This window comes from Ambystoma mexicanum, chromosome 6p (assembly GCF_040938575.1).
Source record: "Ambystoma mexicanum isolate Mex_15411 chromosome 6p, UKY_AmexF1_1, whole genome shotgun sequence".
In the NCBI taxonomy this organism is placed as follows: Eukaryota; Metazoa; Chordata; class Amphibia; order Caudata; family Ambystomatidae; genus Ambystoma; species Ambystoma mexicanum.
In genome coordinates this window covers 1,498,611,577-1,498,627,487 of record NC_090935.1, presented here as the reverse complement: position 1 = coordinate 1,498,627,487, position 15,911 = coordinate 1,498,611,577, and the positions used below count along the sequence as shown (strand labels likewise).

Here is a 15,911-nt window from a genome sequence, read left to right as displayed (position 1 = left end):
GTACCCCTCAACCACCACCATGGGGCAGGCGGCTTACCGGGACAAATGCCAGAGCCAGCCCTGTCCCACATGCGGGAAGTGGGAGATGGGTACAGATGGCAGGGTAGTCCCTGAAACACACCCCATGTGCAATGAATGTCATTAATGATAGCACTCTGTCACATGATGCCTCCCGTTGCTACTGTTCTGTTTCAGGAATACAACTCCCAGAGTGCACTTGGGCAGCACAAAGAAAACCCAGAGCTGGGGAACGTAATCAATAACAGGCAAAGACTGGACTTGATTTCCTCTTGTCTAACAGAGATCAGTCACCAAACACCGACATACGAAGCCCAGGCAAATGGTGGGCAGCAGAAAACAAAATGTGGGTGGGCAGAGACTGCAGGGAAACAGGAGACACAATGGAATCCTACCAAAACCGAATTTGAAACCAGATTCACCAGCATAGGAAGAAAATCACAAGGAAACAAAACTGTGCTGGAAAGGGGGAGGGGCCTAAAGGAGTTTTAGAACCTCTCATCTGGGAGACCTAGCTTTTAGGAAAAGAAAATCTTTTGGTTGGGCCCTAGAGTCAAGTAAGTGCTGCAGCCGCCAATGGAAAAGGGAAGGGGTGACAGAACTAACAGGACCACAGTATAAAAGATGATAAAATGAGAGGCAGATTGTGGGTCGCAGGGGAGAGGTCAGAAAGTGTGGCGGTGAACTGATAGACCAATGGAGGATGGACAAAGGAGCTAATTGTTGAAGGAAGAGGTTGTGGCAGAGATGGAGCAGAGTGCAGGTGAGATATTTGTCAGAGAGAGTGGTACAAGTGGTGTGTACTGTGAGGAGAAGCGTGTGTAAAAGGTGAGTGAGAAAGAACGATAGGGAGAGGGAGTTGTGTAGGTGGATTAGAGAGAGTATAAAATCAGTGAGAGGAGTGAAAGGAAGTGAGAGTGAGACTGAACTAGAGCATCTGCAAATGGCACATTTTCCATCAAACTATTGAACAGCCCTGGGGAGCGTTAGGCTAGGCCGTCTTTAGAAAATGCCCAGACAGAGCCAGATATATTAGGCTCTGGCTTTTAGCTCTCACGAACAGCTAGCAGTAGATAGCAGGTGCTACCCATCTCTAGTTGCAAACCTGGGGAATAGAGAAGTGTGGACTAGGTAGGTGGAAGGCACACAGGACGACGAGACAAGGACACCTCAGTGTACCCACCCCCTCCCTAGATCTAGAGCTTAACACTGAACAATCCATACATAATAAACATTGAACAGTCTGCTCATATTAGAAGTTAACAATCTGTACCACTTAAGTTAAGAGAAATAAGTTCAATGACTTATGATGATGATACTGCTTGTTGAATATTGTTGAAAATGAGAAATAAAGAGTTGAAAAAAAAGTTAAGAGAAATAAAATCCCCTGAACTCTGTTGGAGTCTGCAAATTCTTAGGGCCACCTGTATGCTCTTTCTGATTGATGTTCCTCCCATGGATTCCTCATTACCCTCCCAACCTGTCCCTCACGGTGGCTAGTGTGTGCACCTCACATGTCCTGCTGTCCTTCAGTAACTGAGTACTAGAAGAAAAGGGCAGAACGGAGGTCATGGGATGCGGAAGGTCCATACATAAAAGCCCGATATCACAAACAACGTGAGGGAAGTAGAGGGACCGAGCAGAGCAGTTGAAAAGGTTTCCGGTTTCCAAAAGCAATTGGCTCTGGAGAAAGGTTATCATAGACACCTTGCCGCAGAAAATCAATGTCTCCAGAGATCTGGTCCTCTCTAGGCTTGACTACTGTAATAGCCTCTTCCTCAGTCTTCCTTCTTCCTCCCTCTATCCGCTTCAACTAATCCAGAATCGGACTACAAGACTTATTCTTGGCCTCAAGCCCAGGGACCACATCACTCCAGCTCTTATTTCCCTCCAATGGCTCCCGGTTGCTGCTATGATAAAATTCAAGACCCTCTGCATCATTCACAAGAATTTCTGGGGCCTGGGACCCCGCTACATCCAACTCTCTCTCGATAAACACCTCTGGGCCAGAGCCCTTTGATCTGCTAGATCCAACTCTGAGTCAGAAGCTTCTCTAAGCAAAGAGTGGGGGGACGGGGGGTAGTTGTCTCTCCTCTGCAGGAGTCTCCCTCTGGAATTGTCTCCGTGCCCCTCTCAGGCTTCAGCCAGATCTCCTTAAGTTCCGGAAGCTCCTCAAGACCCTCCTTTTCTCCTCCTTCTTCACTCCCTCCCCTGCTAACACCTTCCTCTACCTATTTGACTGGCTGCCTGGTTCCCTCCGAGTGCTACAGGCCCCCCCTGCCCAGTCTCCCCATCCCTGCATTCCCTGGCACTTGGCTTCTGGGCTCCCCTTAGCACTTACATCTTCAGTCGTCACCCTTTTTTCGTTCCTACCTTAGCACTTGTTTTTTTGCAGACCCCCCCACCCCTCGCACTTCTTGTTCTGCACTTGCACGAACGATCCAAATGTCACAAGGCCGAAGAAGGACCGTTATTTTATCTTTCTCCTTTGTTCCCCTCTCCCGCTTTTTTTGGTCTTGTGGCGCCACAAAGCACCATTTGTTGTATAGGCGCTTTACGAAAATCCAATAAATAAATAGATAAGTAATCCGTGGGATGAACATCCATCAAAGAGTATTGCTGAGAGGCAAGTCATTTGTTCTGCACTATCTGAATCTCCAGTTCACATCATGGCAATCATTTTAAAAACATTCTTGCCTACTTCCTCTATCGAAAAACTGCTAATGAGGCGCATGAGAAGTCAATAACCAGCCCTACATATTCATATTTGCTGACTCACTGCAATCTAGGGCAGAAAGAACTTTACATAGCACTAGGGTGGTCAAGTGGGGTGGGCATAGTTTCTCTTCACCAGGAACTGGGCTGGCTCACTATTTTTGTTTATTTGGCGAGTAAGGATAGCTCAGGGGCAAAGCGTTTGTCGTGGAAGCAAGACGCGCAGCACAACACAGGTTCGAATCCGGATCCGCGTGCTTAGAAACCACTCGCTGGTATTAAGCGTGTTACAAAAGAACAATTATAATTATTTATTGCAGCGACATAACATTTGCCCACTTCATAGCCCACTGAGACACTTGAAGCACAATTTTTAAAAAAAGCCAACATCTGATGCTAAGTGTGCGTCAGTGGTGCCTGCATCATAGTGTATTTAGGTGCATTTAAGCATTTCATGGATTCATATAAAGTGACTTTCCCCACACAAAGCTAATGTTTGCCCGCACACATTCTGCAAGTATACAGCTCAGACAGTAGTAGGTAAAGTTGGAGAATAAAAATCAACCAAAAAACAAATGTAGAAACTACACACCCCAGACTGATTGATCACTTAGGTGCCAAGACTCTCCACAAAAGTACAATGGTTGCTTCTGCCACCAATCTATGAGACAGAACAATGTGAAACGCAGGCCGTGTTTTTGAAGCTGATCATGCTTATGATTTGTTTAAGTGCCTTTTACATCCTTTTTTAAAATTTATATTTATTCACATCAGTGGTTGGAAACATGGGTGGAAAATGCCAGAGTTCGCTGGTGTTCCACCATCCAGCCATGTCTCTTCCCTGTGTGCCACAATTTTCTTTTGCGGTGCCTCGGTCATCACAGCACATCTCCCCCGCAACTCGCCCCACCAATTTACCTGCAGCCGTAGGGCTTCCGGCTCTAGTTGCAGCAATTCTTCCCCTATCCAGGCTGGGCCGCCGACATATAAATATAAACGGATCGTGTTCCCTTTTCTATTTACTATGGTAACAGCCTTCTTTGCTTCTCCCCTCCCCCCAATGAGAGCTTGGGTTCGTGCAATACGTGCAAAGTCCCTCTAGCGAAAGAAAATGAAGACTATTTGCACTATGGCGGGAGTCCTGGGGTGCATATGGCATTCTGGAGGTGTACAAGGCCAGTACCGTCCCGAGTCACTCCAGGGACCCTTGTAACTTACTCGGAATGCTGGGCCATTACCGGCCCTGCATGCCCCAAGATACAGGTTGGTAGCTATAATCAAGTAATGGTGAACATTCATCGTTTGCAGCTGGGCCCAAGTGAGTGTTAACAGCCCTTGCCTGTCACATATATTTCAGTGATAGATCCCCATTTGAGTGTCTTAAAGCAATGCCATTGGTTTACCTAAGCACACTTTGATTTAATAAAAGTCTCAATTGTCCAGAGGTAGTATTATACCTCACATTTGTGGTGGCATTTAGCAAGCAATGACATTAAATCACATGCACTGTTCTCACCTCTGTAAACACCAGAACCTTTTTTGCATCAACTGTAAAAGGATAGGGCAGGCGGATGGTGCCGACAAAAGGCTCCACTTTTTTCTGAAGACCAGGAAGGAAAAAAGAAAATTGTCATTAGTGAGATGGAAAAAAGACAGGTTTTACCTAGTTTGTCTCATATTGTAATGTCTCTCCCATTTTATAAAGATTATTTAGACGGAGTATGACTGTTCACCTCTTTACTAATTTCTCAACATTGCTGTTCCCTATTTGATCTGTTATTGTCTTTTCAAGTTGTTCATGATATTCAGCTCTTCTCGGGTACCTATACTTTCAGGTTTCTGAGGACCTTTCTCAGACTCTAAAATCCTTCTAAACTTCCCAACACTTCATGTTCTCGGCATCTTTCAGACTTTACAGCGTCTGTCTCAGGCTCTAGTCATGCTCTAAAAACATCAAAGCCCTCTAAGCATCTCCGTGCTTCACAGGGTTCTCAGCGCTCCACAGATTCTAAAAGGCTTTCATGGTTCGCAACACACCTTGGGTTCTAAGATTTGCAGCGCCCCATGGTTTTAAGGTGTTTATCAGGGTTCTCAGCACCCCTCGAGTTGTAGTTGCTTTTCAGGGTCTTGTAGCCTTTATTAAGCAGTTATTTCTCAATGGGCCAGGCAAGGACGATTACTCAAAGCCTACTGTAGAGCAGCTTGTTCCTTCCTCCTCCTGCTCCCGAAAACTAATTCTCTTTCAGCAATCCTTCTATTCTACCCCTTCCTTTCTTTCAAATTCTCTTGCCACCCGAGTTTGAACGTTGCACTTTTCCCCATCATGCTTTGCTTTTTTTTTTTGCCTCAATCACATGACAGAGGAAGATTAGGTGACATACACCAGTACAGCTATATTGGATTTTGTCCGTTACTTTTTGTTTCTGGAAGCCACTACATGGATGCGACATCTTGAAGCAAGAACAACTAAGAAATGTCAGTTGCAAGGTAAATCAGTTTCCTTTTCAGGCATTACAGGCACTTTGTCAATGGTGATGCTCCTCAATTAATGCGCCAGAGATAATGGAGCTGTGCACCATTGCACCAAGAAAAAAAGGTATTTAAATGTAACCAATGTGTTTCACGCTGCAGTACTTTCTCAACGAATGCACCAAACGAGATGCACATGATGTTGCCAGAAAGGTGTATACAGTTGCAGAACTACAAGAGTGCACTTTAGCATGGCTCAAATGAGATAGACAAATAGAAAGATAGCAGGAAAGGGGGCTCGGGGAGTTAAGCACTTGCTTCAGATATCAGTGTGCAACCTACCTTCACCAGTTTGCATACAGGCAGCATGACACACACACCTTCAGTCTTCTGAGGTGGTTACAGTGAACATTATTGATAACACCTATTAATGCAGTGCTTTTAAGTGTGTAGGATGTGGCATGATGTCAAATATGACATAATCAAATTAGACTATGAATGTGACTGCAAAATAGGTGTTCCCAAATAGAATTGTTCCTCTCTTACTTCCACCATTCCTTATTTTTTGTGTTCTAGTCAAATCCTTCACCAACATATATGTGCCCTGGGGCAGATGATCACTTCATGGAATATCACCATGAATTCCCCTTCCAGTACAATTGTAGACAAGTGTATTATTGTTTATAGCACGGAGCACTTCCAGATATGATTGAGCTACACCGGCTCTGGGTATTGGTGTCTACCACTTGGGAGTCCAAAACGTACTTGTGCTATTCAAACCTCAAGCAGTCGTGACTTTAGCAAAATGAGGATCTCAAAAGGCATAGTATGCGGCTTGGAGACCAAAGAACTAGCACTTTACCAAGCTTAAGAATCAGAATCTAGACAGCAATGCATTCGGAAAGCTATTAGCCAAGAGGTTGGCACACATCCAGGGTCTGGGTAAACCTGATCATGCAGGGTTAATACCTGGTCAATGTACCTCATTCAGTGGAGGAGGTTGACGGAAAGGCTGCATCAAGTTAACCCTAATGTCCAAGTGACTGTTGCAATATTAGATTGAAAAATGGCCCTTTTGAAGAAAGTGTTGCATATGTGGGGTTTACCTTACTTGGAAAGTTCAGGATAATTTGATTCCAGTACAGATTTACATTTTGTAACCTACTTTAGAACTTTGCTTGGAATGTAAAATAGTTGTTTGATACTAGAGTTTTAACAGCATGCGTTTCATTGTTGTGAAATAGGCCATTTTCTGTATATGCCCCGTGTCTGTTTTGAACTTTAATACATATTTAGCACAGTTATATGCTAGTTATTAAGGATTACCCAGTATTCACCAAGTTGCTTTTTCTCTGTTCCATGTACATTTCTATATCAGCTTCAAATCTTGATTAAAGATAGTCAAGTATTACAATAGGAAGCAATGTTTGGTGGTGGTTGACCTCAGATGTTTGCATGGTTGATAGGACTGCAAGACCTTAGATATGTACCATCGAGTGTGGACATGCAATGACTGGTGGACTAGGTTCAAAATGAAATCTTTCCTTTTCTGAGAACCAGTGAAAAGAATTAAAAACATGCAATTAAAGGTTTTTCTCACAGGCAGATTTTAAACTGGCAGGCATTACACCATACTCTGGAGTTTCAATGAACAAGTTACTCACCCCTGGTAACATTCTTTCGACTGGATGTTCCTCCCACATATTCCTTATCTTTAGATATCTCCCTTCCAGTATCAGCTACTTTGGAATTTCTTTTTCCGTCAGAGGGCGTTGTGCGTATTCGTCGTTGACTCCATGTCCTTCGAGGGCCTCCGTCTTGAGGTTAACGTCATCAAAGGTATAAACAGCAAGCACTGCGCCCGTTACTTCAGTTCATTTTTTTCACCTTCTTACCACAGGATAACCAGCATTAGCGTGATCAAGAGTGGCTAAGACGTTCAAGGAACGCCGGGTGTAATGCATGGAAATTCTACGGTCGGTTAGGATGGGAGGGGCGATGAGGAATACGTGGGAGGAACATCCAGTGAAAAGAACGTTACCACGGGTAAGTAACTTGTTCTTCGAATGGGTTGTGTTCTCCCACGTATTCCTCATCTTTAGATAGATTCCCAAAGCAGTATGAAATTGGAGGAGGGAGCAAGAGTGTTCAGGAAGGAGTAGTAGATCTCAGTTTCTTGTCATGAATGGAGTATTGTGCTAGTAATTGGTAATGAAGTATGAAGTGGAAGCCCACTCTTTGACCTTGGTTGTGGATACACATTGGTGTGGGCCAATGAGTGGACATCTTCAGTAATAGCCATTTTAGTATTCTGAGATTTGTTATCACAGTGCAAACTGTAGTTGACATGCGCTGTGTTAGATTTGTTAAGAGAAAGAGGTACAACTGTAGGATCCTTAGATGTCGAAGTAGACACATTGAGAGTGTCAGCATATGTATGATGTTATGACCATCCATCAATTTTGAAGGATTTACAGGTATGGTGTATTATATAGGTGTGACATAACTGTACACATTAATTGTTGAAACATGAAATTATGACCATGTTGGTTTATAGTGGTGCTTATGTGTAATTGAGTGTTATTGGGTTTGTTTTTAGAGAATTTGCAGGCTGAGGTAGCCTTGATCGAGAAATTGTAATCTATGTGTGTCCAGAACAATTGAAGATCTTTTCTTCGTAACATTGGTCTCCCATGGGAAGAGTGACCTTGTAGTAGGAGATAAAAGTCATATGTTATCACCGCTGAAGAATGCCTGACAGTTATTGGAAAGGACAGAAACATGTTGGGTAAAAACGGATTTAGGATCATGTTAGCGAGAATTGAGACGTATATCTCAGGTGTAATTCTGATCTTGAGGTGTCCTCTAGACATCAGTACTCGCCATCAGTGGAACGTTTGATGTTTTAGATTGCAGGATCTCCTTTTTTACGTATGTGGTTTAGAAGTTTGGACACTTCTGAAAATGTGTATTTGTGCATATGAATATGCAAAATGTTTTATGAAATTGTGATGTGTTTATGTATTTTTGTACGAGAATAAAAAAAGTTTGTTTTAAGTATTGTGTATAATAGTCTGTGAATAGGCACCAGTGCAAGACTATTGCCTTTTTGTTTACATTGTGGAGTGTAGGACAGCCTTTACAAATCCCGCCTCCTGGTCTCAAAGTCTAGGCAATAATGCTTTGTGAAGGTATGAATAGAGGACCAAGTGACAGCCACACAGATATCCTGAATCGGCAAACCTCTCTGGAAGGCAGAAGTAGTAGTCATGCCCCCTGTGGAGTGAGCTTGCAAACCATCTGGGTGATCCTTCCCTGCAAGTATATAACATTCTGTGATACACAGAATTATCCACCCGGATAACGTCTGTTTGCTAACTGCCAGACCCAACTTATGTTCAGTATAACCCACAAAAACGTTGTCGTCCTGCCTTAATTTAGCAAGACATGATATGTAAAAGCTCAGAGCTCTTTTAGGGTCTAGTCTGTGCAGCTTTTCTTCTTCCTTAGTAGGGTGTGGAGGAGGGTGGAAAGTTGGCAAAACAATTTCCTGCGAGATATGAAAGTCAGAAACTACTTTTGGTAGAAAAGTAGGTTTAACTCTCTGAAGACAATTTAGGCCTTATAAAAAGTTATGAATGGAGGCTTAGATGATAATGCTTGTAATTAGCTCAACCTGCGGGCGGAAGTTAAAGCTGTTAGTGGAATTGTCTTAAAAGTCAAAAGCCTCAACGGGCAAGAATGAAGAGGCTCAAAACAGGGACCAGAAATAGGACTGGAGGAAACACTTCAGACGTGTGCTTAAAAAATGAAAGCGCCGTCAAGTACCCCTTGATGGTTCCAATCTGGAGCTCCAGATTAGCTAGATGCAGTAGGACCACCACCACCACAGGTGTGTCGCACTGAAAAGGATCCACATTCTTATCCCTGCACCAGCTGCAGAACTTGCTCCAATTGCAGCGATACAGAGACTTGGTTGCTGGCTTTATGTCCGAAAGCAAAATCTCCATCACGTCTTCTCGGAGGTCCCAAATCCTTGTATCTCAACCTCTCAGAAACCATGCGTGAACGTTGAGTGTTTTGACCTCTGGATGGAGAACCCGAACATCCTCTAGCGAGAGAAGGTCCTCTCTTTTGGAAGACGTATTGGAGGGCAGATGGACATGTCCAGAAGGTCCGGGTATCACGTCCTCCTGGCCCGATCTGGAGCTATTGGAATCATGGATTTTCCAAACTTTATCAACCTCCTGATTACTTGAGGAATGACGGAGACTGGAGGAAATGCAAGCAGGAGTGGAAACTCTCAGTCCACTATGAACGTGTCCCCTAGAGCTCCTCTTGGGGGAAATTCCCAGGAGCAGAACAGCTTGCACTTCTGGTTGACACTGGACGCAAACAAATATATCTGAGGGGTTCCCCAAACGGTGAAGATCTCTCGAAGGACTTCCTGAGCTAGTTTCCACTCGTGGGAGACTGTGCTCTGCCTGCTCAAAGAGTCTGCCGCTGTGTTCTCCTCTCCGGCTAGGTGAACTGCTCATAAGGAGATTCTTTCTTGAATTTCCCAGAACCACAGCTGCATTGCCTCTCTGCACAGTGGTAGTGACCCTACACCTCCTAGTTGTGTTAGCACATAGCCAGTGTGCTGTCCGTCATTATCAGGACATTCTTTCCCTGTACAGATGAGAGAATGGCCTTCAATGCTAGTCTGATCACCCTCAGCTCCAAAAGAATGTGTAGTTTGGACTCTGATGGAGACCAATGACTGCTGACAGATCGTTGGCAGGGGATCCCCACCCTGTGAGTGAGGCGTCCATAACTACGGTCATCTCTGGCCATGGTGCCCAAAAAGGTTCCCCCCTCTCAGAACGTTGTCCTTGCAGACACATCACAGGAGATCCTGCGCAACCCTGCTCGGAACCTGAAGCAGATCTGACATCTTATCCAAAAACTGAGATAACTGGGACCCAAGGGCCCACTGGGGGGGATCTCATCCTCAGGCAAGCCTCTGGCACCAGAAAAATGCAGAATGCCATGATACCACCCAATCCTGAAGCTGGAGGGCCTGAAGGATCTGATAATTGTTAACCATTTTGAACCTCTCCTTCCTGAGGAACTTGTTCAAGTATCTCAAGTTCAACGTGGGTCTCAATCCTCTGTCCTTTTTGGGAATCAAAAAGTAAGGGGAGTACCAGCCTTTGTTCGTCTCCGTTACAGGTACTGGTTCTATAGCTCCAGAGTTTTGTACGAGTGGCTGCCCGGTGGATGAGCTCAAGGCCTTCGTAAAAAGGGGAGGCAATAACCCTGTGCTACTGTTTCCCAAGCCCAAACATCTGAAGTAATGCCCTGACATTCTTGCAGATGCTGAGTGAACCGGCCTCCCACTGGGGTTTTGTGGATTAAGGCTACAGAGTGGTTTTGAGGTGGCTGAAGCAGCGGTTGAGGGTAGAAGCTGTTGCTTGGGCAGACTTGGCACCTCTTTCTCGTCCACCACGACGACATTTCCTTTGACCTCTTTGACTGGCCAGTCCTCTCGCTCTTCCAAATGAGGAGTAGTAACGAAAGGACTTACCCCTCCAAGTCAGTGCACTAGGGTGCAAAGGTTGTGGTTGTCCGATGGTGGCGCTGATTGATTTGGCTGCTGCTTTCGATGTCTGCAATTTTTCTAGGCTTACATCAGCCTTACTGCCAAAACATTGAGTGCCATCAAATGGCATGTTGAAAAGTCTAGACTGTCCATCATGTGCAAAACCAGACTTCCTCAACCATGCGAATCTGCGTATCATAGTGCTCGCAGCCATGGCTCTTCTAATGCTGTCGGCAGAGTCCAAACCTGATTGGAGAGACTCAAACATTGCATCTTTCCTGTCCTTAACAATGTTAAGCCTTCTCTCTCTTGGCCCTCAGGAATATGTTCATCCGCCATAGAAATGCAATCCCACAATATGTAGGAACATTTAGCAAGAGCACAAGTGGCGTTGACTGACTTCAAAGCCATACCCCGGCTGAAAATACCTTCTTACCCATAGCGTTGAACCGTTTGTAATCTCGTTCCAGTGGTATTGTGGGATATGCTGCCTGCCTAGAGGTGGAAGTTCCAGCTTGAACCACCTAGCTTTACGGTGTTGGGTGTCTGGGGAGATACTCTGGGTCAGTGTTCGAAGGTCTATAATTCTTGGTAAGATTTTTGTTTACAGCCGGGCTGGTCTGCGGCCCTTCCCAATTATCTTTCACCATCTTCTGAAGGGCTATATGGAAAGGTAACACAGGGTCTTTTTGAGCACCATTGTCTAAGATGTCCATGAGGTCATTTTGCTCAAAAGGCGCAGCAGCCTTCCCCATCCCAGAAACTGTCACTTTGCCCATGAACTGCCTGTAGGATGCCTCAGCATGTTCCGATGGATCAGGCTTTCCTAAGTCTAACTCTGGCGAAGTGTCAAAGCCACTTCCAGATTGTAAGTTATCATACAGATCCTTCATTCTAGATTTCTCTGATAGGAGGGCGTTGGGGACATTGGATGTGCAATACTCTGTGTGTCTTGGTCAGAGGGCTCATGTTCTTCAGAAATCGAAGACAAGGACTTAAATAAAATCCTTCTTAGGAAGTGGTTTAAATGTTTTTTTAATTTCCCTCAACGAGGGCTTCAACGCGATAGATGACGAAAAGTTTGACGCTGTCGGCGTCGATGGAATCCTCGAAGGACTTGACCCATGACTAGAAGGAAGTCTTTAACCGACGAAGAATGGGCCTGTCGTCAACGTGAGGGCTCTTGATGGGATTTAGCATTGCTCTTCTCCTTGTCGGCCTTATACGGCACAATACCATCAGGGCTCTTTGCCCCATCTTTCGAGGGGACCGGGCCGCTTTCTCAAAAATCTAATCCTGCATAAAAGCCTCCCACTCAGCAAGAGTCGTCGACTTACTTGGACAGGCTACCCTACGTTCAGGCAAGGAGCTTGAGGATGAGGACAGATACCTGTGGTGCCTTTTCTTCAAAGACAAGGAATGGCGAGAGCTGCTTCGTGACCAACAGCGTTTCTTCAACTGTTTCCTCTGTGGAGTGTCCCCTCTTGACTCATCCGAAGAATAAGTTTTTGATGGAGTTCTGGACAGGATTTTAGAGGGGGCCTACCCGCCGCAAGTTTCCCCTTGCGTTCCTTCAACACCTTACCCGTCATAGATTGGCAAAATCCACAGTCAGCCATTCTATGGTCAACACCAAGACACCACAAACAGACCAAAGTGGGTCAGTTATAGACATCTTCCCACCACAGTCGATACACTTCTTGAACCCTGTCTTCGGGGTAGAAGCAGCAGTGGAGGCCATCTCGAGGTTATGATGCATTTTAGTGAGAAACCAGACATGCAGTATCCGAAGCGAAAGCTATCGCGGAAAAACTGAACTGAAGTAACAAACGCAGTGCGTGCTAGTTATACCTTTGATGACGTCAACCTCAAGACCGAGGCCCTTGAAGGATATTGAGTCGACCACGATGACGCACAGCACCCTCTACCGAAAATAAATTCTGAAGCAGCCGATGCTGGAAGGGAGATATCTAAAGATGAGGAATGCGTGGGAGGACACAATCCATTCGAAAGAGCTGTTTTCCGGATCCCTGTGTACATTCTGAAAGAACAGTCAATGCCATGATGTTGCCACTGCACGGACCAATGAGGTTTTATGAGAGATATTAAGACAGAGGAAGGAATGCTTTTAACAAGTGTAGGTAGTGAAAACCATTCTTAGCAAATGTATTTATTGTGCATTTGTAAGGCGCTTATACATCAAGTAAATTGTGTTTTCAAGTGTCCGCAGGGCAACAGGGGGGTTGGGGGTGGGGGGGGGGGGGAGAAATGGGAAAGCAAAGCAAATACAAAAATGGAAGATAGAGGCGGTCCTACTAGGCATTGTGAGCACTCAGAATGTGCAAGAGCAGAGAGAGAGCAGGTATGAGGGAGTTGGGGGTAAGTGCTAGGTGTACCAAAGAGGGAAGTGCTAGGGAGTAAGCAGGTGCTAAGTGACTTGATGAGAGTGGTCTGTATTCATGCATTCATTTTGGATATGAAGGAGAGTTCTGTGACTATTCAATGTCAAACATAAAGGACATAACTGATATAATCAGTAATAAGGTAAAACTGAAAAGACTTTGGTTGAATACATACTTTATTTAAACTTTCTTTATTGGTATTTTAATAACAAAACTCCAAACAACAACCCCCCCCTCGATCCCCCTCCCCCCAGTGCCCACGGAAAAACTCTACAATGCATGACAAGGCGATAATTACCAGAACTACAGAATTGCAATGGCGAACACTGCATTGATCTTCCGCATATGAAGGACAACAGTTCAGAGGTCCTGGGTTCTGTCCACGGGAGGGCCGAGTCGCAGGCAGGCATTTACTCAAAACCCAGTATCCCCAGCACCTCAGCCACCACCCGCCCCCTATTCCCTTGACCAGGTACAGTTCTAGCGACCAGACACCACCGGGGATGAAGAGCAGTTGAGTTTCCTGTGACGAAGGGGGCTCAGCATCCCCGGCTTTCGATTGAGTAAATCTAGCGTGTACGCATCCCACATTCTGTCCCCCCAGCGATTTCCTTGTAGAGCCCCCCCATCTTGACTCCATATTGTTACAATACAGAATATCCTCTGCCCATTGAGTAACTTTAGGCCCGCCCTTCTTGCCCCACCCCAGGGCCACTCTCCGTTTCACCAGAATCAGGAGACCAACCAGCATCCTGGTCCCCCTAGTTATCTGCTTAGTGTACCCCAGTAGAGCCAAAGCCGGATCTGGAGCGATACGGTCCCCTACTATCTCACCAACCACCGTAAAGATCTGCTCCCAGTAATGCTGCAGTTCCACGCATTCCCATACCACATGGAGGAAGTCTGCTGCGGCATGCCCACATCTAATACAGGCACCCGTACGTTGAGGAAAGTTTTCCTCAAGATGGGCCGGAGAGTAATAATACTGATGTAGAAACTTAAAATGAATCAGTTTAATTATAGCACAGACCGCCCCCTTCCTGGTCATATCACAGCAGTATCCCCACATGGCTACCGATATCTCCCTGCCCAGAGTCCACTCCCAGACCTCCTGTGATGATGCTGCCGCCCCCGATCTGATGGCAGGGCCATCGTGTAGAATACCAACGTTACTCGCTACCCCACACCCCCCTGTATCATCTTGTCCAGCATATATCCCCCTCCCCACCCCTGCGCGCGGCTGTTCAGGGAAAGATGGGAACAGCTGCTTTAGCGTCACTCGAAGCCTGCGATATAGAAACACATCTAACGCGGACATGGCCCCTCGCTCCCTCAAGTGATAAAAAGTTACAAACCGTCCATTTGGAAACAGATCACCAAACGTGGACACTGCTAGCCTTTTCGTCATATCCACAAAGCCCTTTTGGTTGGACAAGGGGACCTCGGGTATATACGCAACTGGGAGCTCCGGTGAGTATAATACCTCCCCCTTAGACTTCTGTTCCAAAAGGGTCCAAGCCCTTGGACCCTTTTGGAACAGAAGTCTAAGGGGGAGGTATACCATATTTCGGGCCTTGCCTAATCGGTTCGGCGCAGTTAGAACCACCGCACGTAGCAGCGGAGACACTATAGACCTCTCTATCTCCACGTGTCAGCGTTCAGCCGCCATTCCGTACCAATACCGTAGATAGCTAGCCTGTGCGACAGTATAATATAGTTCAAAGTCCAGCAGAGCCAGACCCCCCTCCCGAACAGGTGCCATCAGTTTGTCCCAAGAGATCCTTGCCCGCTTACCAGCCCAAATAAAGCTTGTCACCGCGGAGCGGAGCTCCCGAAAAAATGTCCTAGGTACTGCAATGGGCGCGTTGAGGAACACAAAGAAACTGAGGTAAAATGGTCATCTTGACCACAGAGATCCTACCAATCAGGTTGAGCGGCAGTGGATTCCATCTGCCCATTGCCAATTTAGCTGCTTCAAGTGCAACCAGATAATTCCTACGATACACCACCCGTTCCTCCCCGGCTATCGTGATCCCCAAATATCGCGTACTCTCTAGTTCCCATTGGAATCCCCATTTATCTTGAAATTGAACCGTCGCCTCTGTTAACGGAAATATGACAGATTTACTAGGGTTCACTGTGACCCCGACAATTCCCCAAACAGGTGGACATCAGCCATGATCGGTTCCAGATAAACCTCAGGGTGACGGATAAATAGGACTAGATCGTCCGCATACAAAGAAATTAGCACTCAGTGCGTGTGTAGCTGGACTCCCCGGTGCAGATCAAGTTCCCTTACCCGCTCAGCCCATGGTTCTATTGCCAAGGCAAATAACAGAGGGGATAGCGGACAACCCTGGTGCGTTCCGCGCTCCAACATTATCAGCTCAGTCACCTGCCCATTCACCCTTACCCTGGCCATCGGACCTTCGTATAATAGAGATACCAGGGAGATGAACAATGCACCCAACCCCATCCGCCGCAGCACCGTGAACAGGAACGGCCACTCGACAGAATCGAACACTTTAGTGGCGTCCAATAGGGCCGCGATCGTCGACTCGTTGTCTGGGAGTGGCGCCATCAGGCCAAACATTCTGTGCAGCCCAAACGATGTCGACTGCCCCGGAATGAACCCTGCTTGATCAGCCCTAACCAAGGTTGACATCAACAGCGCCAATCTAGTCGCCAACATTTTGGCCAGTATCTTATTATCAAGATTAATG

At 46.0% G+C, this 15,911-nt stretch overlaps 1 protein-coding gene across 2 annotated transcripts in view; it reads right to left on the bottom strand.

The window, feature by feature from the left end:
* The window catches only part of MRPL1 (mitochondrial ribosomal protein L1), a 658,446-nt gene that overhangs the window by 401,244 nt on the left and 241,291 nt on the right, over positions 1-15,911 (bottom strand). The window contains exon 5 of one of the 2 annotated variants that reach the window (XM_069626339.1): positions 4,250-4,333. The exons of the other annotated variant lie outside the window; for it this stretch is intronic. Coding sequence (XP_069482440.1) covers positions 4,250-4,333 — 84 coding nt within the window. The remainder of the gene's footprint in view (positions 1-4,249; positions 4,334-15,911) is intronic. 2 annotated transcript variants of the gene reach the window in all.